General features: G+C 41.9%; 1 protein-coding gene and 1 long non-coding RNA gene across 2 annotated transcripts in view; one reads left to right on the forward strand and one right to left on the reverse strand.

Annotated features, from left to right (window-relative positions):
• The first annotated feature begins 257 nt into the window (after nucleotides 1-257).
• The window catches only part of LOC135982309 (uncharacterized), a 37676-nt gene continuing 14526 nt past the window's right edge, over nucleotides 258-23407 (forward strand). Inside the window, exon 1 of the mRNA XM_065588329.1 lies at nucleotides 258-512. Within this exon, the coding sequence (XP_065444401.1) occupies nucleotides 311-512 (202 nt within the window). The 5' untranslated portion in view covers nucleotides 258-310. The remainder of the gene's footprint in view (nucleotides 513-23407) is intronic.
• The window catches only part of LOC135982311 (uncharacterized), a 65747-nt gene continuing 55090 nt past the window's right edge, over nucleotides 12751-23407 (reverse strand). The window contains exon 5 of the long non-coding RNA XR_010599585.1: nucleotides 12751-14018. This is a non-coding gene — a long non-coding RNA (uncharacterized LOC135982311). The remainder of the gene's footprint in view (nucleotides 14019-23407) is intronic.

The raw sequence follows: 23407 nt of genomic DNA on the forward strand, positions 1-23407 counted from the left end.
AAAACAAAGATTGAATTCTGGTTTCCAGTTTTGTGCCCACAACCAAATAGGAGTTCAATTTTGTGGGCACAAAACAAGTCTGATTTGCAGGTGCAACTAGCTAAATCAATGTCTAAAGGAAATACTTATAAAACCATCCTGCAATCTTGTGAGGACTGTTTGGCTCTTACAGTAATTGCAGAAACATGCTTGTCTCATTTCTGTTCATTTTGTAGGTGTTCATTACAGTCCTTTCCCCCAATAAGAACACAGTCTAGTTTTAAGTTTCCTGTTGTGGTTAACACATTCCCCCCCCTCCAAAGAGCCCAACATGAATGATTGTAAATCTTATTTGTGTTATTGTATTTCTAGCAGAGTTAAAGAGGGAAAAAAGTCAGTTTTATTAAAGCGAGCCTTCAGTTTGCTTAAATTGGGAACTCAGAACAGAAAAGCAATGCATTCTCCAGTCATAGTTGGTTTATTTTATTTTCTCCTAATTAAGGCTTGGAAGAGCTTAACTGTCCAAAGTGAAGGTATGGTCATAATATATTACAGATCTATTTCTTTAGCTACTAATACTGTTCTAATTTTGGAGGGGAAGTTTAGTTTATTTCATTATCACTATGTTGATCTTAAATCAGGCTGAAATCCTGGTCCCATTGAAGTCAATGGGCACGTCAGTGTGGATTTCATGTCAAGTGTTTTTCTCTTATAGAAATGTATAGTCATGAAACTAAAGGTACTTCATTAAAATCAAAAGGCAGAGCTTCAGGATCCTTTGCCTTTGTCATTTTATAGCACAATCTCTTTTAAACTTAATTTTATAGTCATTATATTAGGCAAAAGTTCTTGTTGGTGGACAAGGGGTTATATTAGACTGGCTTGGATACATTTGCTGATGACAGACTTCACCTATGTTTCAAAATAATGGCCAAACTCAATGACATTTCTAAAAAGGAGGCATAGTAATGTTTTGTTATTGTGAATTCATTTTAACAACTTCTTTGCAGTCACAATATTTGGCAAACATTAAATGGAGCAATCCTCTTATCTGCTTTTTACGGCTGGGGAAAAATTAGCACAGAGGACGTGTGATTTGCCTCAAATCACACAGCAAGGCTCTGGCAGAATTAGGAACAAAAACCCAAATATCCCGCTTCAGAGCCATGTGTTTGGATTACCCTTCTCTTTCACTAACATAGAAAAGGTGGTTTATTTTGGAATACTTTCTCCATAAAAGATGACGTGACTAGAGCAGCTTCATGTTTACAGTAGCATAGCAACCAAGAATCAGGGAGGTCCGTGGTTTTGTCATTGAAATATCCATTTAAATTCAATTAGCTGTTTTTAGGAGGGTGAGGAATGAAATGTTTGAGACCCAGTCAGAACTTAATTTTTTTCATAGCAAAGCACAGGAGAAACATTCTAAATCAATGTATACAAAATAAAGTCCAAAATAGCAGATAAGATTCAAACAAAGAAATGTAAATCTTTGCTTTGTAATTTCTTTATCATCACAATATTTGAGAGCAAGAATTAACTAATTTTAGATTGCATTGTTCTATTCTGTACATATACCCTGTTCTGTCCATTAAGAATAACATGAATACAAAGTCTAGGAAGAATGGTTACCATGAACAGCACTGTACTGGTAACAGAGAGGCAAGGTGGGTGAGGTAATATCTTTTATTGAACCAACTTCTCTTGATGAAAGAGACAAGCTTTCAAGCTCCACAGAGCTTTTCTTCAGGTCTGGCAAAGGTACTCAGAGCATCACAGCTAATTACAAGGTTTAGCATACGTATTTGACACATACTCTAAGGGACATTCACACCCCTGCAGTCATAGGACAAAAAAAGAAGGGTTGGTGGGTTACAGATTGCTATAATAAGCCATAAATCCAGTGTTTATGAAGACCATGATTTTTAATGTCTAGCAAAGTTGTGAATTTAAGCTCCCAGGCTCATCTACTGAAGGTAGTGTGCAGGTTTTCTTTGAGGATGAGGATTGAGAGGTCAGATACGGAGCAATTGTTTTGTGAAAAGCATCTGCATGCAGGCGGCATGGTTTTCTTCTTCTATCACATTTCTGTGTGAACTCCTTCAAGAAACCAGACGATCACTATGTTCAGTCATGGTTTTTATTGGGGCATTTAGAGTGCACTAGATGAGGTACATCACATATTGTGATAGGCATGGCATGGATCTTGCAAGGTGTATTGTGGGGGATATTGATCAGCATCTGCAGATTTTGTATCAGTGATTCTGGCAGAGTCTGGTGCTGCTTTGAGTTGGTGGCTCCTGGTCTCTAGGGAGTGTGTTACTGCTGCTATGTTGGAAAGGTTGGCAGTGTTTTGAGGCCAGAAGAGGGGGTTTAGAAAAGATTTCTTTCAGGATGTGGTCCCTATCTAGTATGGGTTGTAATTGTTTAATGATACCTCGGATAGGTTCCAGTGTGGTGTGGAAGGTGACAACTAGGGGTGTTCAGTCAGAGGGTTTTCCCCTGTATTGATACAGGTGTGCTGGTGGTATTTAGGTGTCCTGTTCCATGATGTGATCTACTCTTCTGGAGGGAATGTCCTTGTTTGGTGAAGGTGGTTTTAAGTGTTAAGAAATGGATCCCGGAGTTTCTCTTTGGAGCACATTGTGTGGTATCTAAGGGCCTGGCGATAGAGAAGATTTATTGGAGTTTTTGGGGAGGTTACTTGGTCTGTGAAGGTAGGTGTGGTGATCCATGGGTGTCTCATATATAGTTGTCTGCAGGGTTCTATTATTGAAGCCCACCATGTTGTCCAGGAAGTTGATTCTGGTGTGGGCGTATACGAGAGAGAGTTAGATGGATGGATTCTGGTGGTTGAAGTTGTGGTGGAAATCTATGCGGGAGTTTAGGTGGTACGTCTCAAGGATGAAAATATCAACGTATATCATTGGTTTTGTGGTGCATTGGTCCAGAAATTCTTCCGCAAGATGGCCCTTGAAGAGGTTGGCATATTGGAGAGCCATCCAGTACCCATAGCTGTTCCCATGGTTGATATTGAAGTATTGGTAACTGTCATGGATAAACCCAATATATAAACATATGAAGTTTTTAAATAGGAAAGCAAGAATAAACAATCAATCTTCCAAATATTATTTTGTAGAGCCAAAATGTTTAGGTCATGGCTACGCACCTTAGGCTAATTCCTGAGGCCCTTTATCCTGCAAAGCATTGAAGCACATTCTTAACTTTAAGCCTATAAGTTGTCTTTTGAGCTCAGTGTGGCTGAACATGTGTTTAACTTTAAACATGTACTTAAGTGCTTCGTGGGGTCAGGGGCAGTGTGCTCAGCACCTTGCAGAATTAAGTCTTGTGTGTTAATTCATACAAAGTCTGATTCTACAGACCTTCCATTGAAGTTTATGGCAATTTTAAGTATCTAGGGTCACTAGAGGCCAAGCCTTTGTAGTATAAAAGTTTTTCTATGGAAATTGCATCAACGAGTGAAAAATGATACATTCTAAGAGAAGCGGTTTAAAATACTAGAGGTGCTCTTAAAAAACCACTCTAAAATTTTAGAGCAAGAATTCCAGCCAGAAAATAGTTTTGACCAGTAGCTAAAGTTGTCCTTTTCACTTGAATTTCTACTGTATTTTTTGCTGATCTTTGGAGATCTAACATAACCAGATATCTTCCTGTATTGGACAGATTAGACAACTGATAGCAGCGTTTGGGAAGAGCACCTATCTGGAAGATTACAGTTGTGACAGACTTATAAAGGCACTCATCACTGTGATATCTGGGTGCAACTGACGTGGCTGAAATTGGGTCATTGTGAATCCAGAAAGAAATACACCATCCTTCCCAGCAGCTTTAAAAACAAAGGCAATGAACCTGGCCAGTCAGCTACTGTCCAACCTTCTTAGGGCTAGTTAAGATTATTGCTTTGATATTTAAGTGCCACTAAGACCCTAGGACTTCAGAGTTCGGTCAGTTGAAAAAGCCTGGGCCGCAAGATGAACCTTGACACTTAGAGGTGGCTAAGCTTGTGCTTCAGAGTAGTTTCACTAGGCACACAGCCCCACTACAAAGAATGCCCTGCCTGGAGTTCCCTGAAGCTCCATCTATAGCAGTGAGTTCCAGGGCTGCAGTCTAGGGTGCTAGGAGATGAAGACACTGTCTTGAAGACCCTCCTGCATTTTCAGAAATGCACAAGAGCATAATTACCTGCCTCACATGTGTGCTGTAAAGAGCAAAGAAAAATAATTAACAGATTCCATCCCAACCTCAATGGCTCATCTGTTACACTGCAGGGAAAAAAATCCTGGTATTGGACAAACTAATCCAACAAGTCTTTCCCATATCTGCTACTTTTGTGACTTAGTCCTGTAGCTTCTCTCCAACAATGACAATGTTGGATAATTCATAGGTTAGTGGGAAGCCCCACAATGGATCTGGTTCTGATCTCTCAATTTTACTCTAGCAGAGCGCTATTTATTACATTGGAGTTACCCGAATTTACACTAGTTGTAAAAGTTGAATTGGGCCCAGTACATCTAATCATGAGGTTCTTACATTCCTTGTTCACTCAGCCTTATCCAGCAGCCACTTACACCTCACATGATTCTGAGATTCCAAGGCCAGAAGGGACCATTAGGATCATCTAGTCTGACCTTCCAGACAACACAGGCTAGAGAACTTCCCCAAAATAATTTTTAGATTTTATATAAGAAATCCAAACTTGACTTAAAAATGGTCTGTGATGGAGCATCCACCACGACCCTTGATAAATTGTGCCAATGGTTAATTACTTTCACCATTAAGCATTTACACCTTATTTCAAGTCAGAATTTGTCTGGCTTCAACTTCCAGCCATCGGATCATGTTACACCTTTCTCTGCTAGACTGAAAAATCCATTTAGTAAATATTTGTTCTCCATGTAGGTATTTATAAACTGTAATCAAGTTACCACTTAACCTTGGTCTTTATTAAGATAAATAGATGAAGCTCCTTGACTATCACTATAAGGGCTGTTATCTAATCCTTTAATCATTCTTGTGGCTCTTCTCCGAACTCTCTGCCATTTATCATCATCACAATGTGTAACTGTGCTGGATTAGGACCATTGCAAACTCTTTGGGGGCAGGGACTGTACCTTTTAGGTTTGGACAGGAAATAGCACATTGCGGGTGCTACAATAAGCAGTGCCTAATGAAGAACTCTGCAGTCTGAGGCAGTAATGGCCATTATTGCAATACTAGCTGAGCAGGAGCTTGAACCCGTGATTTTCCAGTTAGCCCAGGAACAGTCTTTGGTAGATGTTACTTTGGCCTGGATTGTCCTGCCAAATTCCAGGTGTCTATGTCTCCCTCACAGTGGGGGACTGAGGATGTCTCCCCTAGCACAATCCCCCCACTCCTCTAAACCTCACAGGGACTTCTCCATGGGAAGTGGGTAGGAGACTGGACAGATTGGGCACAAGTGTGTGTGTGTGTGGGGGGGGGAAGTTGGGGGAATGCACATTTCCTCCACTTCTACCACAAATGACATCCCTAATGTGACAGCAGGATCATTAGCAGGTGATGCCTAAGGAAATAAAAAATAATGAACAGGCTCAAGATTACAAGGCCCGGCCAAATTAGACACTACCCAAAACGTAACATATTGAACACTAGGCTAGAGTCACTAAGGATATTCAGGCACCTAACTCCTGTGGATTTAAATAGGAATTAAGCACCTAAACACCGTTGAGGACATGGGCTAACTGACTAGCATTGCCAAAAAGTTAAAAGCTCTTATTCCTCGCTGTCAAGCAGAGAACCTGTTTTAGTTCCAGTGAAAGATCAGGCCTAGTGTTTTGGCTACGCTACATATTCCCTCAGGTTTGGTTACAACTGGAAATCACCCTAAAAATAATGATTAAGAGATGACAGGAGTTTTCCATGGAAAGGGTTAATCTGTCCTGTTACCCACCATCCTTCGGATCCATGCCATTTTGCTCAACTGACAACAAATGGTTGTGTCCTCTGAGGGAGAGTTATGCCCTTAAAATACACAGGCCTGGCCTTGTTCACCAGCAGGCTCCATGCCAACTGGAGATACAGGCTAGGGTTTTCAGAAGTACCCAGCATTGGCTCAACTGCTTTTCCACTGAAATGAATGGGAGGGTTTAGGGGTTGAAGCATAGTACTTGACTCAGGAGTCCTTTCCCAGCTCTGCCATTGGCTTGGTGGACAAATTGGGCTCAAGAGGAGGGGTGGAGCTGGGGGAATGCACATCAGTTCCCTCACCACCCCTGCAGAGATAGCCCAGGTTATGTATTTTTCCCAGAGTATCTCCCACCCCCACCCATCTGTGGCCAGCATTAACCTCCCTGAACTGCACTGTTAGTGAGCCAGAGGGGCCCCATTGGGGAAGGGGGGGCTCAGTTGAGACAGAAGCACAGCCTCTCTGTGCTAATGGCCCTGGCCTTCCAAGGAACCCAGGGGATATATTGGATTTGGGGAAAAATTCTCTTCTCAACAAAACAATGTGGGCAGGACAATTTCTGCAAGGTGAAACTTCACCTGAGTGTCTTCTCCTTGAGCCTCTGCTTATTTGTTTTTCCACACAAGGAGCTGATCTGAGCTTATAGCAAGAATTTTCTGTGAGAACAAGGAACTCAAATACATAACGAACTTAACTTAACATGGGAACGATCACACCCCTCCTCTGATCATTTGCAATGGAGTTTCAACTAAACCCTTTTCTTGCTTTTACTATTCCAAAGACTGTGTCAGTATTTCACACCAAACCTCACTAAGGTTGAGCTGCAGAGCTGGCCTGCATACATCTGGTGAATTCCCCAAACCCATGAGTGCAACAACATGCTCAGACTGATACTGCTTTAAGTATGGTTGGCCTCTCACTTTAGCTTAAGTTTGTTGTTAATGTTTCCAGAGATTGAAAAGGTGAGAATTTAAAAAAACCACATGGTGAACAAGCTGAAGACCTTTGGGGGTGGGGTGAGGTGGGAAGAGGAGAAAAACCACCAATGGTTCAGATGAGATCAGTATGCCACAACAGGATGTGCATAACCTGGTTCTAAGTGGTTATTTCATCCACCTCAAAAATACCCTGAAAATTAAATAATGCAGACACGAGTCTTCTGTTTTTGGAACGTGTTTTAAAAAAGGTGACAGTTTGGAGCATCCATTATAATTAGTTATGACAACTAGAGCAGTTTTGTGGTCTAAACACAGTTTGAGATTTAACAGTTCACCTGTTAATTTCCAATTTGTAAGGTGCGAGACAACCCTCAACACACTCACCTGACATACCGTGTTCTGTTCTGGTCACTCAATTTGAAGATTTTACAGAAGCAAAACGGAGTCCATATAGACAGACAAGCTAGAGGTGCTGAAAGACTTCTAGGAGAAGAAAGGAATAAGATTGTGATTATTTAATTTTAGAGAGAAGATTAATATTAAGCAATGTTATTGAAAGAGAATGAGTTTAAAATGGATAGAAATAAACTGTACACAATGCCTAATTTAACTGTACAAGTCACTAACTAAGGCACTTGCCAAAGCAATCCAAGTAACCATGCAGATTTTAGAGTACTTAGAATAACAAAGATTTGAACAGATAGCTAGACTAAACCTTAACTATAGTAGACCTGGCAATCCATTGTAATAGGATCCCCATCACCATAGTATCTATGCACCTCACTATCTTTAATGTACTTAGGCCATGTCTACGCTAGTGAGTTTACAGCAGCACAGCTGTACTGATGCAGCTGCACTGCTGTAAAATCTCTTGTGTAGCTGCTCTATGCTGGCAGGAGAGAGCTCTCCCATCCACATAATAAAACCATCTCAACAAGCGGCAGTAGCTAGGTCAGAGGGAGAAATGATCCCACCGGCATAGTGCTGTGCACACTACCACTTATGCCAACAAAACTTATGTCCCTTAGGGGTTTGTTTTTTTCACATCCCTGAGCGACAAAGTTTGCTGGCATAAGTGAGAGTGTAGACGTGGCCTTACTCTCATAACAACTGAGAGGTAGGGAAGTGCGATTATTCCCCTTTTACAGAGGGGGAAGCTGAGGCACAGAGATGCTAAGGGACTTACCCACAGTCATATAGGAAATTTGGTGTAGAGCAGGGATTTGAACTCTCATCTTTCAAGGCCTAGGATAGTACCCTAATCCCTGGCCCATCCTCTTCCATTGCACCACCCAGCATGGTTATAGAGACCAAACATTACCAAGTATGAAGAATATAAACCCTCATGCCATAAGGCAACCCCTAATTGCCGGAGTTAGGAAGAAACGTACCTAGTGGTAGGCAGCAATGTAGTGTCCTTACCAAGGTTTCTTAAACCTTTATCTGAAGCATATGGTACTGGCCACTGTTAGAGACAGGATATTGGCCTAGATAAATCGCTGGCATATTAGGAGATCTTGCAGATTTTGTTCCTTGCCCGAGTTTATATGATACATTATTCACAATAAATTATGACCACGTACTGAAAATAGATCCCTCTTCCTCAAGAAAACATTGCCTAAGTGGATATACTTCATCACCAGGACGAATGAGCAAGCCTTAATAGTGATGGCTGGACATTTACAAAAAAGTCTTGCTAGTGAAAATTAAAGCCTCATAATAATTAAGCATGAACACCTGAGCTAAAAAAGTAGGTGGTACTGTGAAGTTAAGTGCGTGACCTTGACCTATAATGAAATAGGAGTTCGCTGAGTAGGTGTTTGAGACAGGTATTTTTAATCTGAATGGGCTTCAGTTTTCCTGGAGTAGGCATAGCAAAGAACAGATGGACACTAAGACCAGGTCTACAGTCAAAAGTGACGTCAATCCACCTACCTCGCTCAGTGGTGTGAGCAATCTACACACCTAAGCGACATACTAAAGCCGACCTAACCCCCACAGTAGACAGCACTAGGTTGCTGGAAGAATTCTTTCATCAATCTAAACTAACTACGCCAACAGGAGACCCCCTTCCATCACTGCAGTGAGTGGCTACACCGGAGACACTACAGCGGCACAGCTGCGCCACGCCACTGTAGTTTCAAACGTAGACCAGCCCTTAGTGTTTCTCTATTGTTACTCTAAAACCACAACATCAGTCTGACACATTACTTGTTCTTGGTGTCTATTGCTCTTAAACATAGAAGCTTAAAAGCTCAGATGCAGGCTTGAACATATTCAGCAATCTGTTATACAACATAATCCTCGATAAACTATGCGTTATGCAGCTTCCACTATTGACCCAATGTCTTGGTGTTATGTTGGGCTGGAGGTCTGCATTATGCCCTCAGCAGGATTTAGACACCAGGGTCAACATTTTCCAGCTCTGCTGCCAATAGGAAACTAAGATGGTGGGGAGACCTCGCTAGAAAATTATGGTAATCTAAAACAGAGAATGATGGTAACCAATGGAAACGTCAGTGTTTCATTTAAGATTGCAGGGGTGAGATCTTTATACCTGCTCTGGCCCCTTTACACTGGGTGAAAGGGTCAAAGCAGCATAAAGAAGCCCTGAGCAGAATAGGACTCCCCTGGTATAGGCACTGTGGCAAACGGCAGTAAATCTGCCACCCAAAAACAATTCCTCCTATTGCAAGCCCTGGTGTAGAGGCCATGCTGGGAGTAGGGCCACAAAATACAGTGAGGAGGCCCAAAGGGCAGCCCCAGGAGGCTTTTCCAACTTGGAGAGCCTCCACACCCCTCAAGGACTGTCACATTATGCCTCAGGCCTCTCCAGTCCCCAGCAGTCCAGAATCATGAGGGCACAAAGATAGCTTCAAGGTACCTTGGCCCCCTCCCCCTGAGCTGCAAGTTCTGTGCTGTGACTTTTAGAACCACAGCAAGTAATCTGTGTGCAAACTTGTGAAGCAAAACCGTCCGCAGATTTAGATTCTGTTCCTATCTGCAGGCTGACTGGCTGGCAAAATCTGACCTCTCTTTCCTATTCATATATATGTACATCTATGTCTAGCACTACCGAGATTATTTGTCAACATGTACAAATTTAATGACCGTTAATTTGTGCTTTATTCTAAGGTCAAGCAGACAATTTATCTCAGGCTCTGTCAATTTAATTGATCATGGCTTGATCTTACACCACCACAGGAAACAAAAAAGCAAAAACTCCCCAGCACATACCTCTTGCCCTCCCACCCAATTACTTCAAAGCACCTTGTTCAAGGGTCCCATCCTACCAGATTAAGACCTGCACCAGCCAAGTCCCACTGCATTTTATATATGGTGGCTTTTAACGGAACAATTCTGTAATATCAGGTGGAATAGGAACCAGAGAAGGTAGCCAAGTCCTGCTCTGACCACCAGCTACCAAATTCCTATAGTACTGCACAGCTATATCTGGAATGCAAGCTCAACCTTAAAGCAGGAGTGGAGCTACCTAGCCAGACCTAATGGTTTTGGAGTTTTGTAGTAGCTGATACTACAGTCAACTCTGTATTGTAGACCATGGAACACGTGTGTCTTGTTCCAAGAAGCTCTCCGTCATGCTGCAGGCATCAGCCAGAAGGGGATGCTCCAAGTTCAGAGCAGCCTGCATCCTTTAGCTGGGAAGAGGAATGATGTGGAATGTTTTAGTCTGGAATCAAACATGTTTAATTTGCCCCCACCCTTTGTTGCTCTCTTTCTAGCTAATGGACTAAAAATATGGCAAGGAACTCTTATTTGGTTTATGCAATGTATTTGTGCTTTATCTGCACTTCTTCATAACCAACAACATTACAGGACAGCCCTAAGCACTATAACAGCCTTGATATGCAGTATAAAACTTGGCAGCTTTTGTTCTCAAGGGGTTTGTGCAAAGCTTCTCTTGGTTTTTTGCTCAGAGTTTGTACTTTCTTGAGTTTCAGTTTTGAATTTACTCAAAATCTCAAAGAATTTCACATTGGTACCAAGCCACCTAGCCCTGTCTGGCACCTAAAATGTGACCCTGTTTTACTTAAAATGCTTGTGAACGTGACCAAAGGTTCAAGTTTGCAATAAAATCTGAGATCATGTAACTCTTGTCATAAGCTAGGCAAGAGATTTGCACAGCTTTACTGTCACCAAACTATTGCCTAGGGTCAAGATGAACTGACTGTCACAAAAAGAACAGGAGTACATGTGTTACCTTAGAGACTAACAAATTTATTTGAGCATAAGCTTTCCTGGGCTACAGCCCACTTCATCTGATGCATAGAATGGAACATATAGTAAGGAGATATATATACACACACATATAGAGAACTTGAAAAGGTGGAAGTAGCCCTACCAACTCTAAGAGGCTAATTAATTAAGATGAGCTATTATCAGCAGGAGAAAAAAATCTTTTGTAGTGATAATCCAGATGACCCATTTCAGACAGTTTGACCATTGTCACAGTTTCAGGGTCACTGCACCTTTATCTCCACTTCATGATCCGCTCCAGGAGTGCCCAGTCAGGTCTCAGGCTCCAGCTATCACCTGTCTCTGGGCAGGGACCAATGTCCCGCTCCCTTCTGAGTGGGGATGTCAAGGCTACATGCCTTCCTCACTGTGATATCCTCAGCATGCTGTCTGCCTAGCGGCCAGTGCCTGTGCATTGCTTTCTCTCTCAGAGCTATGAACAGTTACAAGTTACCACACAGCTTTCTCGGCAGAGTACTTTATCCTTAGGGTAAAAGCCTCACGGGGGTGGGGTGGGGAAAATACAAAAAACAATAAAAGTTCTTCCTACACGCTTACTAAACATACCAGAAATCACCCATCTTCCCCTTGGGGAGGCTGGGAGGCCAACACCTGCTCCAGTCCTTCAGCAAGGGTAGAATCTCCTTAGAACCAAAGGTCCTGCTTGTTTTCCAAATCAAAAGGAAAACCCTGATGTTAGGGGTTTTCCCTGCCACCCTCCCCTGGTTCTTGTCAGACAGAAAGCAGAAAACCAGCAGTCCGCAGTGCAAGCAATGCGATGTTTATTGGGGTTAGTTCCAAGCAAACATGTCCATAGCTCTACACGCTGCCAGAGTCTGTTTCCCGGTGTCCCCGTTGCCAGCTCTGATGCTGCAGAGCCTTGCCTGTGGCCTCATTCCCCATTCCCACCTCCTCCTTCTTAGCAGGCCCAAATATACCTGCAGTGCACATGCCTAGTCACACCCCTTACATGTTCCATTTTGGAGGGTCGTGAGTCTGGGGTCCTTGTCCCACCTCTTTTGTATCCCATGGGAGGGGTAAGGAGTGAGGCTGTGCTCTGGCCAAGGCCAGGACTTTCTTTGGGTTTTAGGGTCTTATGCCTCCCACCCCAAACCCCCTTGCCCTTCCTAACTGGTTGCTTGACCTTGGCTTGAGAGAGGAGCCAGGCAGCCTACAAGTGTATGCTCATATATTACACTCCCACCATACCCTGTAACACTTCTAACTGTTCTTATCTGTTCCCATATTACTAACAAACATCTGGCCAGGCAGAAGCAACACACACACACACACACACACACACACACACACACACACACACACACACACACACTTTGATACTTTTATGCTAATATGTGTGAACAAAAAGTCAAACCCAAAGTTCTATCCCAGCCTAACAAACAGGTCTATATACTAACACTGAGTCTGTGTAAACTCAGCCTTTTATATATCAAAAGCCTTTCTTTATCTCCTGATTTCTGAAAAACTCAGTTTGACTAGCATATACAAGCCGCCACAGGAGGTGGTACCTCTCTGGAGTGGTTTATAATCTGAGCAACTCACCTTAATCACCCCCCACCCCCCCTCCACCCCCCCCCACACACACACTGTTTTGAGCTCCTGTAGGAGTTGTGGTTACCCGCCCCCATGGAGTAGAACACAATCATACCAAAACCATTAACAAATTTAATACAGTGATGCCCTAAGATACTGCATGGGGTCGCAATTATCGGTCACACCAAAACAACCACAGAAAGGGGGTGGTGGACAGGAATCCAGGGAGACTGTAGTAGTATTTATAAAGGGGAGCATCATCAGTATATGGTTTGTCGTTATCTACACATAAGAAGTCTTTAGTCCCATTTCCCCATAAGCTCTCCTACCTCTCAGGCAAGTCCAGAGCTTCCTAAAGAGTCAGGCAGAGCTCTGTTGGTGTCCAACTCTCTCCACACCAAGTACCCTTCTCCCCAAGATGATTGGATCTCCTGCTGCTCCTTTCTAGAGCAGTTTTCCCCCCTCAGCATTCCTTCCACCCCCCAAGAGTTTTTGAGTAGTGTCTTTTCCCTCTAGAAAGAGCTGGGTCTGGATTACATAGGCTGCAGGCCCCTTTCACCAGCCTTTGGGAGGATTGGATAATTGAAGCCAGTTGCATGGGGATTTTTAATCCTCCTGCAGGTGACCATTTGCTTTGGAAATTTGTACCTCTTGCGCGTCCGTTGTGAATTAACCCAAAAATTGCAAATAAATTCAGCTAATACAGCTAGATTTTACCCAATATTGGGTCACAACAATGCAAAACCCATAGAATTTCATACTGGTACACCATAAGCCACATAGCCCTCTCTGGCATGACAGTAGCCAAACCATTGTTAGCCTTAATTTATTCCCCTTACCATATCTATCTGGCACCACAGGCAAAGTCCACATGGGTCCCCCATGTCTTGACCCCCCACACCATGTCTCTGTTTCAACTCTATGGCCCCATCCTTCCATAGGATGGCAGCTATTTCAGTTGAGGCCTTTCTGAGTTATTGTTTCAGGCCACATGCAGACTCAGACAACCATTAGTTCACTCCATTCACATTTTCAAGCTTCTCTTTGCATCCATGTGGGCCAGAAACTTCTTAAAATGAAAGCCAATATCCTGATCTCATTATGGAACTCCAAGAGATGGGGTCCTAGGCACTGGCCTTTGGTGCCTATGCCTTACATACAGCTGTGGCAGACAGGCAATTTCTATTTACCACAAACATCCCAAATAAAATCTTCATTTCTGAGCCACGAATTCAGTTCCATTAGTGCAGCTAGGCAAGAGTCACAGACTGTAATCCAGATTTCACGCAGTCCTGGAGCTTTTAATTCCCGCCTGAAGGTTGATTCTGAAAAACAAGCGAATGAAATGTAAAGGAAATAGGAATTAGAACCTTCTGCAGCACTTTGCTCTAGTCATCCATTATGAAGTGATTAACAGACATTCTACAATAAGGAGAGTACCAACCAGCAACAATTGACAGATAAATCATAGGCCATTAAGGAGCTCTTCAGAACTTCATAAATAAGCGAGAGGAAGTAAGAAGTGAATTACGAGATTTATAATTAAATATTGTAAAATAAGCTCATATTTATAACTCACTAAAGCTTCCATCTTCAACATCAATGGTTATAGAATCATAGAAATATAGGGCTGGAAGGTCATCAAGGCCAAGGAGGCAGGACCAAGTAAACCTAGACGATCCCTGACAGGTGTTTGTCTAACCCATTGCTAAAAACCCAATGATGGGGATTCCATAACCTTCTTTGGAAGCCTATTCCAGTGCCTAACTATCCTTGTAATTAGAAAGTTTTTCCTAATATCTAACCTAATAAACCTCTGATGAAGATTAATCCAGTTACTTCTCATCCTACCATCAGTGGACATGAAAAAAAATTGATCACTGTCCTCTTTGTAACAACCCTTAACATATCAAGTCCCCCCTTCAGTCTTCCTTTCTCAAGCCTAAACATGCCCAGCTTGTTTAACCTTTCTTCATAGGTTGGCATGACAGAGTGCACCTATTGAATTCTGGGAGGCGAGCCTGAACTCTGATCACTCAGATGTTAATTAGTTCCCCTTGAGAAAGCTGATGGGGGTAATTAGACAATCAGGCTGGCCAGCTGGATGGAATAAGGAGCTGTTTCTGGGGGAAGAAGGCGGGAGTGGAGCTATGTCGCATGCCAGTCAGGGTTTCTAAACCATTTATCATATCTGTTGCTCTCCTCTGGACTTTCTCCAGTTTGCCCACATATATGATCCCAGTGTATATACAGAATCCTGGGGTAAATTAACTAGCCCAAAGTATTGGCAACATCAAGAAAGGAGTGAGAAAGAGACCTTACTTTTCCTTTAGAAGATATATCCCCCAGTCTTGATTTGAGAGTTTTCTTTTAAACCTTAAGGTACATCTGCACAGCAGCTGGGAGGTGTAATTCCCAGCTCAGGTAGACATACATGCGCTAGCTCTGCTTGAGCTAGCACCTAAAAATAGCAGTGTGGCCAGAGCGGCACGAGCAGTGGCTTGGGCTAGCTGAGTATGTACTCAGGGACCGGGTGGGACTGTACTCGGCCAGGTAACCTGAGCCACTGCCCATGCTGCAGCTCAAGCAAAGCTAACATGCGTACCTCTACCCAAGCTGGGAACGGCCCTTCCCAGCTGCTATGTTGCTGCTCCCTTAGTCAACATGCTTGGATGCTACATTTCATAAATCAGCTGAAATGTGCCTCCTACTCTATCTTCTTCCCCTCTAACATTATTGGGATCTGAGTCTTTTCCAGCATGAAAGGAATAACTCATATTGTAGGCTATTTTACACTTGTAAGCAAAGGGAGTTACACCTATTCTGGAGGAGGACAATCAAACCCTTGGGTTTCACATTCTCCTAGCTGCTTTTTGTAAATACACCTCTACCCCGATATAACACGACCCGATATAACACGAATTCGGATATAACGCGGTAAAGCAGTGCTCTGGGAGGGCGGGGCTGTGCATTCCGGTGGATCAAAGCAAGTTCGATAGAACGTGGTTTCACCTATAATGCGGTTAGATTTTTTGGCTCCCAAGGACAGCATTATATCGAGGTAGAGGTATACAGGAAATGGAGGTTATGATACCTGCTCCTTGTTAATGATGGACACAATTAAATCCAGTTTTTATTCATGGTAGTGGATACGTTGCTAAGGTTGCAAACAGTTTCTATTCCAAATCCAGTCCCCACTCCATTTGCATGTACACCTAAGTCTTCAGCAACACTCACATTTTGGGGGCTGCATGATTGGTCTCTGCCTTACGGTTTGTTCACTTTTTTCCAAACACCTCCTGAATCCTTTCAGCTGTTTTTCACTAAAAGTGGGCAAGGGGAAAATTTTCCCTATTATACACGTAAATAAATGCATGGATGCACCAGAGACCAGCAGGGGGCCAGAATAACATCGCTGCCTGAAGCCTGAGCTCTGAGAGGATAGCAAAGCAATCTGCTTCCATTGACCCCCCAAGCCTACTAATCCCCCTCCCCCTGCCACACACACACCCCAAAACAAAACCAGAACAGAGTTGCAGAGAATGGATTCTCCAAGAAAATCTGAAAATTTCAAGCTAGCTCGCTAGAAAGAATGCTTCTGGCTCACAGCATGAAGAAACCGCCCAGACTCCAAGTGAACACATAACAGCCAAACCAGGCAAAAATTCCAGAGTTGAAGAAAATCAGGTGGTCTGCTTTGCAAGCCATTTGGGGAGGATCTCTGAATATAAGGCCATGAGAGATGATCTGATGACCAAGCTTTTCACAGTAAAGGAAGTAGCTGATTTGAGAGAGTCACACGCTAGAGGCTGGTCCAAGAGAAGCAAGTGAGGGAACCAGAGCTGCATGACACTAATTGCATCTCTCTCTCTCTCTCTGCTCAATTTAAATGGGATGATATAGAAAACAGATCAAGATGGAACAATATCAGAATTAAGGGACTGCCTCAACACGCTGAGAGAGGAAACCCAATCTGGCATGTGTAAAAAAAAAAAAAAAAAACAAACAAACAACAAAAAAAAAAAAACACACCACCACCCAAAAATTTAATTGTGGAGTTGTTACATCTGAGCTCTCTGGAAGAGGTAAAAGTGGAGAGAGCAAACTGAGTGCTGCTCCCACAACCTGGCCTCATACTAATCATAAAAAACCCAGAGACCCAACTGAAATTTCATGATTATCAGCAGAAAAAAAATAATTGTGAAAAAAGCCAGAGTGCATTCAGAACTCATACTCAAAAGACCACTAGCTGCAAATTTTCCATGACCTCTTCTGCCCTAACTTTTAAAAAGAGGAGAAGAGTTGGGCGGGGGCGGGGGGGGGGGATTATAACTGCACTCAGGAGGGCAGATATCCACTGGAGATGGAGATTCCCATTTGAACCCTCATTCAGCTTCCAAAATCAGTATTAGAGACTAAACGGGGGTGGGGGTGGGGGTTTGAAACACACTCCAGTCACTTGGGATAGAAATCCAAATCTCAGAAATACAAGACAGCTCTCCAGAGGTAGTAACTACACATAAACTGCTGAAAAACTCTTGGCAAATGGTTAAAAACCAGGAAAAAGACAACAGAAGAGACTCTATAGACCATACTGTCACTGGCAGAAGTTCAGACACCTGAATAGTAATCCAAAAAACTAATCAGAAGGGACTTCTTAGGAGTCACCAGGAATGAACAGCTGAACAGTAACTATGTTAATGTTATAAAAATAATAGTATGATGTTCACTTTAATTGGGGGGGGAAGAGTAATAGGTGTGTTCTGTATTTTAAAATATAGAGTAAATGAAGGACAATAATAGCGAAGTGGGGGTGGGATTTCAAAGTTGGAGGAGATTGGAGAAAATAGAGAGGGGGAGTGTCATAACTATAAAGGGAAGGGTAATAGCTGTCCTGTGTACAGTACTATAAAAATCCCTCCTGGCCAGAGACTCCAAAATCCTTTTCCCTGTAAAGGGTTAAGAAGCTCAGGTAACCTGGCTGGCATCTGACCTAAAGGACCAATAAGGGGACAAGATACTTTCAAATCTTGGGGGGGGGGGGGAGGCTGTTTGTGTTCTTTGTTTGGGAGTGTGTTCGTTCTCGGGACTGAGAGGGACCAGACATCAATCCAGGTTCTCCACATCTTTCTAAAAAAGTCTCTCCTATTTCAAACTTGTAAGTAAATAGCCAGGCAAGGCGTGTTAGTTTTCCTTTGTTTTCTCAACTTGTAAATGTACCTTTTACCAGAGTGTTTATCTTTGTTTGCTGTACTTTGAACCTGAGACTAGAGGGGAGTCCTCTGAGCTCTTTAAGTTTGATTACCCTGTAAGGTTAATTTCCATACTGATTTTACAGAGATGATTTTTACCTTTTTTTTTACCAGTCATTTGCTAATTGAACCCTTCTCTTAACAAAGGACCTTTTAAAAAAACTTAACACCTCTGCCTTCAGGCAAGGAGAGATAAGATATGCATCTATCTACTTCCAGCTCGGCTTTCCAAGCAGCTAGAAGGAAAAAAAAAATCTCACTGGCTTTTGGGTTTAAAATGATCCCACCGCTCTACCACCATGTCAAGGCTGGATCCCCACTTTGAACTTTAGGGTACAAATGTAGGGGCCTGCATGAAAACTTCTAAGCTTAACTACCAGCTTAGCTCTGGTTCTGCTGCCACCATTTCAATGGATTCCATTCCTGGGAAACCTTGAAAAACCTTCACCAATTCCCTGGTGAATACAGATTCAATCCCCTTGGATCTAAAACAAGGAGAAATTAACCATTCCCCTCCTTCCTCCCACCAACTCCTGGTGAATCAAGATCCAAACCCCTTGGATCTAAAACAAGGAGAAATTAACCATTCCCCTCCTTCCCTCCACCAACTCCTGGTGAATCAAGATCCAAACCCCTTGGATCTTGAACAAGGAAAAATCAATCAGGTTCTTAAAAAGAAGGTTTTTAATTAAAGAAAAAGGTAAAAATCATCTCTGTAAAATCAGTATGGAAATTAACCTTACAGGGTAATCAAACTTAAAGAGCTCAGAGGACTCCCCTCTAGTCTCAGGTTCAAAGTACAGCAAACAAAGATAAACACTCTGGTAAAAGGTACATTTACAAGTTGAGAAAACAAAGGAAAACTAACACGCCTTGCCTGGCTATTTACTTACAAGTTTGAAATAGGAGAGACTTTTTTAGAAAGATGTGGAGAACCTGGATTGAGGTCTGGTCCCTCTCAGTCCCGAGAACGAACACACTCCCAAACAAAGAACACAAACAACAGCCTCCGCCCCCCCCCCCAAGATTTGAAAGTATCTTGTCCCCTTATTGGTCCTTTAGGTCAGATGCCAGCCAGGTTACCTGAGCTTCTTAACCCTTTACAGGGAAAAGGATTTTGGAGTCTCTGGCCAGGAGGGATTTTTATAGTACTGTACACAGGACAGCTATTACCCTTCCCTTTATAGTTATGACAGGGAGGGAAGGAACCTTTAGAGGGTCTGTGGGAACCCATCACATAACTCAAATGACCAGATGGTAATCTATCCCTCAGGTTGAGGAACAAGGTCCTATAGGTGGACCAGGTACCTTCTTTTGGATTGCAATAGAAGCAGTCCAAGTGCTTTTGTGGAGATTACATGGGCTCAGGGGTCAGCAAATCAGTCATTTGGGTACTGTTTTACATGTTATGTTGGTATTTCATTTGTGGATTTAGTGTAAAGGGAACGGAGAAGAGGGGAGGTAACTGGGGAGGTAGGGAGGAACTAATACAAGAAATAGACATGGAAGTTCACAAACATAAATCATGCCGTATTCTGGCACACTGAAGTAAATGCAGCATAATTAGAAACAAGAAAAATTGGCAACACAAGTGTTCATGTCATCAAACAGCTAAAGAATCATAATTTCAGGTTTAAGTTAAACTAGCTACTGTCAATGTCTTTTCCTTTTAAAATATCATTGAAAGTCAAAGAGCTAAATAATGTCATTAAAAGGAACAAAAAGCCCTGGTGGAACTTAAAAACCCACTCTCAGATTATTCTACTTCAAGAAATTCATCTTCAGGAGGCGAAAATTATAGGCATGAAAGGCAACTGGTTTCAACAGACATATCTTACTTCAGCTAAAGAAAAGAGGAGTGGGCATAATATTTGCTAAACATGTACCTTTTCAGATTAAACATCAATTTAAGGATAAGAAGGGACGATTTATATTGCTGGGTTATTAATAACAGTGGGATCAGTTTAAAACCCGACAAAACTTTGGGGAAGGGGAAATTATATTTGGAGGAGACTTCAATCGTACTGGGACACATCTGGGGGGAGGAAAAAATACACCCCATGTTGGATAGGGAAGCAGGTACAGCACTGACTTCCTGGTGCCAACTATTCACTCTTTCAGATTGTTGGCGAGAATTATGCCAAGGGGAAAGAGATTAATCATGTTATTTACACCTTACAATCTCTAAATCCTTAATGAAGCAGACAAGATTTGCAGAAACTGGCAACATTACAAGATCATGCATCAGTGGAAGTAATATTTGATAGCTGGGTTGGGTCCCAAAGATCACTATACTGGAAAATGAACTGCTTGCTTCTCCAAGGAAAGATTGGGTTACAGCAATAAAAGAGGACATTGTTCAATACTTCGAATTAAATGATATGGACAATATAAAAAGATGCCTTCTCTGGGAGTCAGGTAAAGCCATAGTTATGGGTTAGCTGATAAGCAGAGCCTCTCAATTGAAAAAAGAAAGCTCTAGAAAAAAATAGAAGTAGAACAGAAGATTAAAAGGTTACAAGACATTCATAAAAACACAAGTGCAGAAAAAACAAGCAATTAACTAATTTTAGAGGGAAGTTGAGTATGTTGATGCCAGTGAAAAAGCCCTTGGAGATACAAAGCAGATGTTTTATGTAAAAGGAAATGAAAGTGATAGGCTATTAGCTTCAAAGCTTAAAGGGATTCAAGAGCAACATTATTCCCCCCAATTAAGAGCAATCAGCAAAAGATTGGGTCTGAATTACTTGCCTCAAAGCTGCAGGTTTACCTGAAAGCAGCTAGCAGAAGTGTGCTTGTCTTTAGCACTCAGATGCCCAACTCCAAATGGGGTCTAAACCCAAATAAATCCGTTTTACCCTGTATAAAGCTTATGCAGGGTAAACTCACAAATTGTTCGCTCTCTATAACACTGATAGAGAGATATGCACAGTTGTTTGCTCCCCCAGGTATTAATACATACTCTGAGTTAATTAATAAGTAAAAAGTGATTTTATTAAATACAGAAAGTAAGATTTAAGCGGTTCCAAGTAGTAACAGATAGAACATAGTAAGTCACCAAGCAAAATAAAATAAAATACGCAAATCGATGTCTAATCAAACTAAATACAGATAAGATCCCACCAGTTCCAGAATGCTCCCTTTTACAGACTAATCTCCTTTTAGCCTGCGTCCAGCAATCACTCACACCCCTTTGTTCCAGTTTCTTCCAAGTATCCTGGGGGGGTGGAGAGGCTCCCTTTTTAGCCAGCTGAAGACAAAATTTAAACTCTTGGGTTTAAATAGATTCTCTCTCCTGGATGGAGACCCCCCTCCTCACTCCTGTGCAAATCCAGCTCCGAGATGGAGTTCTGGGGTCACCTGGGCAAGTCACATGTCCATGCATGACTCAAATTTGTCAGTCTTTACAGGTAGAAACCATTGTCCACATGGTATCTTGTATGTCTCCAGGAAGACTTCTTATGTGGATTGGAGCATTCCAAGATGCATTGTTCCCCAAGTGCTTTCTGATCAGGTACTTAACCTTGCAAATTCCTTCCTAAAGAAGCTGACCAAATGCCTCACAAAGCTTACTTAGAAACCAAGCCAGTATACAGACAATATTCTTAACCTCAAGTACAAAATGATGTGTGTACAAATAGGATGAATAGATATAGTAGATCATAACCTTTACAGAGATATGTTACATGGCACAGGCAATACAAAACATATTCCAGTTATGTCATATTCCCATAAAGCCTTATGGGAGGTACAGTCACAATTGTTACACAGCCTAAATGAAATATGTGCTACTTTTGCTGTTTAATAATAAACTCTATACCTCAGATACTCCAAGCTGTGAAGTTATTAAAAAAAGATCTGGAAGTTGCAGGCTCTCCAAAGAGAAGCCAAATGGATAAAGAAACTTGATCTAAAGAAATAACAGAAGAAATCCTAGAAGTAGTAGCAAGTATGAAAAGTGGTAAAACTCCAGGACCTGATGGCTTTCCAGCTGAACTTTATAAGCTATGTAAGGAGGTATTAGTGGGTGCTTTGAGAGGTAGCTTCAATGCAATTCTGTTAGGGGAGGAACTTCTACAACTTGTGAAAGAAAGAGTTATCGCGTTTGTTCTCTCTAAAGAGGAAAAAGATCTTACCTTATGCAGTTCCCATAAGCCCATATCTCTGTTGAATTGTGACAAAGATTTTAGCAAAAATATTCGCTAGCCAATTGCAGTGTATGCTCTCAGTTTATATAAATCCAGATCTAACTGGATTCATTAAGGATAGACAAACATCAGACAGTATCTGGGGAGTGCTTGGAATCATCCATAATGCCAGAGAAAGCCTTTGATAGAGTAGAGTGGAACTTTCTGTTTCAAGTCCTGTCCCACATGGGCTTCGGCCCCAATTTCCTTAAATGGATAGCTGCTCTTTACACCAGCCCAAAAACAGCGGTGCAAGTTAATGAGGTTAAATCTCCTCTGTTTGAATTACACAGTGGGACTAGGCAGGGGTGTTCACTGTCTCCTTTACTTTTTGCACTGGCTATGGAGTCTTTTGCACAGAGGACAAGGAACAATGGATCCATCACAGGAATAAAAATTGCAGGAACACATCAGAAAATAGCATTATATGCAGATGTAATTTTTACCTAAACCAAATATTTCCCTAAAATTAGGGTCTAAAGAAATCTAAGATTTTGGTAAAGCATCTGGATTTAGAGTAAATTATGCCAAATCTGAAATGCTAGATATAAATTTGTCAGAAGCTTAAAAGTCACTCTTCCAGAAAATAAATAGGCAACCAATTCTATAAGAGATGTGAGCATTTAAATCTCAAACAACTTGGAAGAGCTTTATGATTTAAATGTCAAACCACTCCATGGAATACTCACAGTTAGGCACTTTTGCTGAATGGCTGGGCAAGTTATTTAGCAATCAAAATTAATTTTAACTGAACCACTCTCCCCTGGTACCAGTACTTTCAAGTCAGGCACTGTGTTCCTCAACTTTCTAGAAAATCTGTTTTATGCAGAAAGCTAACTTTAATAGAAGTGATGGTGTCTGGTCAATTAGGAAACAAAACCAGACAAACCACTAGTTTATATCAATCTTTGCAGACAGATTTTTTTTTTTAAAAAGGAAAAGTATCCCTATATAACACTTTGTGAAAAGTATGTGTCTAGAAAAATTACCCCAGAGAAATAGGATTTAATCTGGAAAAGAGGACCAGCAACTTCAGTCTGAAGCACAATACAATAAAATTCCTTTAAGATACTATTTCAGTGGTACCTCACACCAGCCAGGTTAAAAAAAAAAAAGAGAGAGAGAGAGAGAGAGAGAGAGAGACTGAATGGGGATAAATGTTGGCAAAATTATGGTGGAAGAAGAGATTCTATGCATAGGAGGTGGATATGTTCAGTCAGAGTGTATTGGGATGCAATCTGTAACCAACTTGTTGGATATTTATCATCAAATGAT

This window comes from Chrysemys picta, chromosome 1 (genome assembly GCF_011386835.1).
Source record: "Chrysemys picta bellii isolate R12L10 chromosome 1, ASM1138683v2, whole genome shotgun sequence".
NCBI classification, from domain to species: domain Eukaryota; kingdom Metazoa; phylum Chordata; order Testudines; family Emydidae; genus Chrysemys; species Chrysemys picta.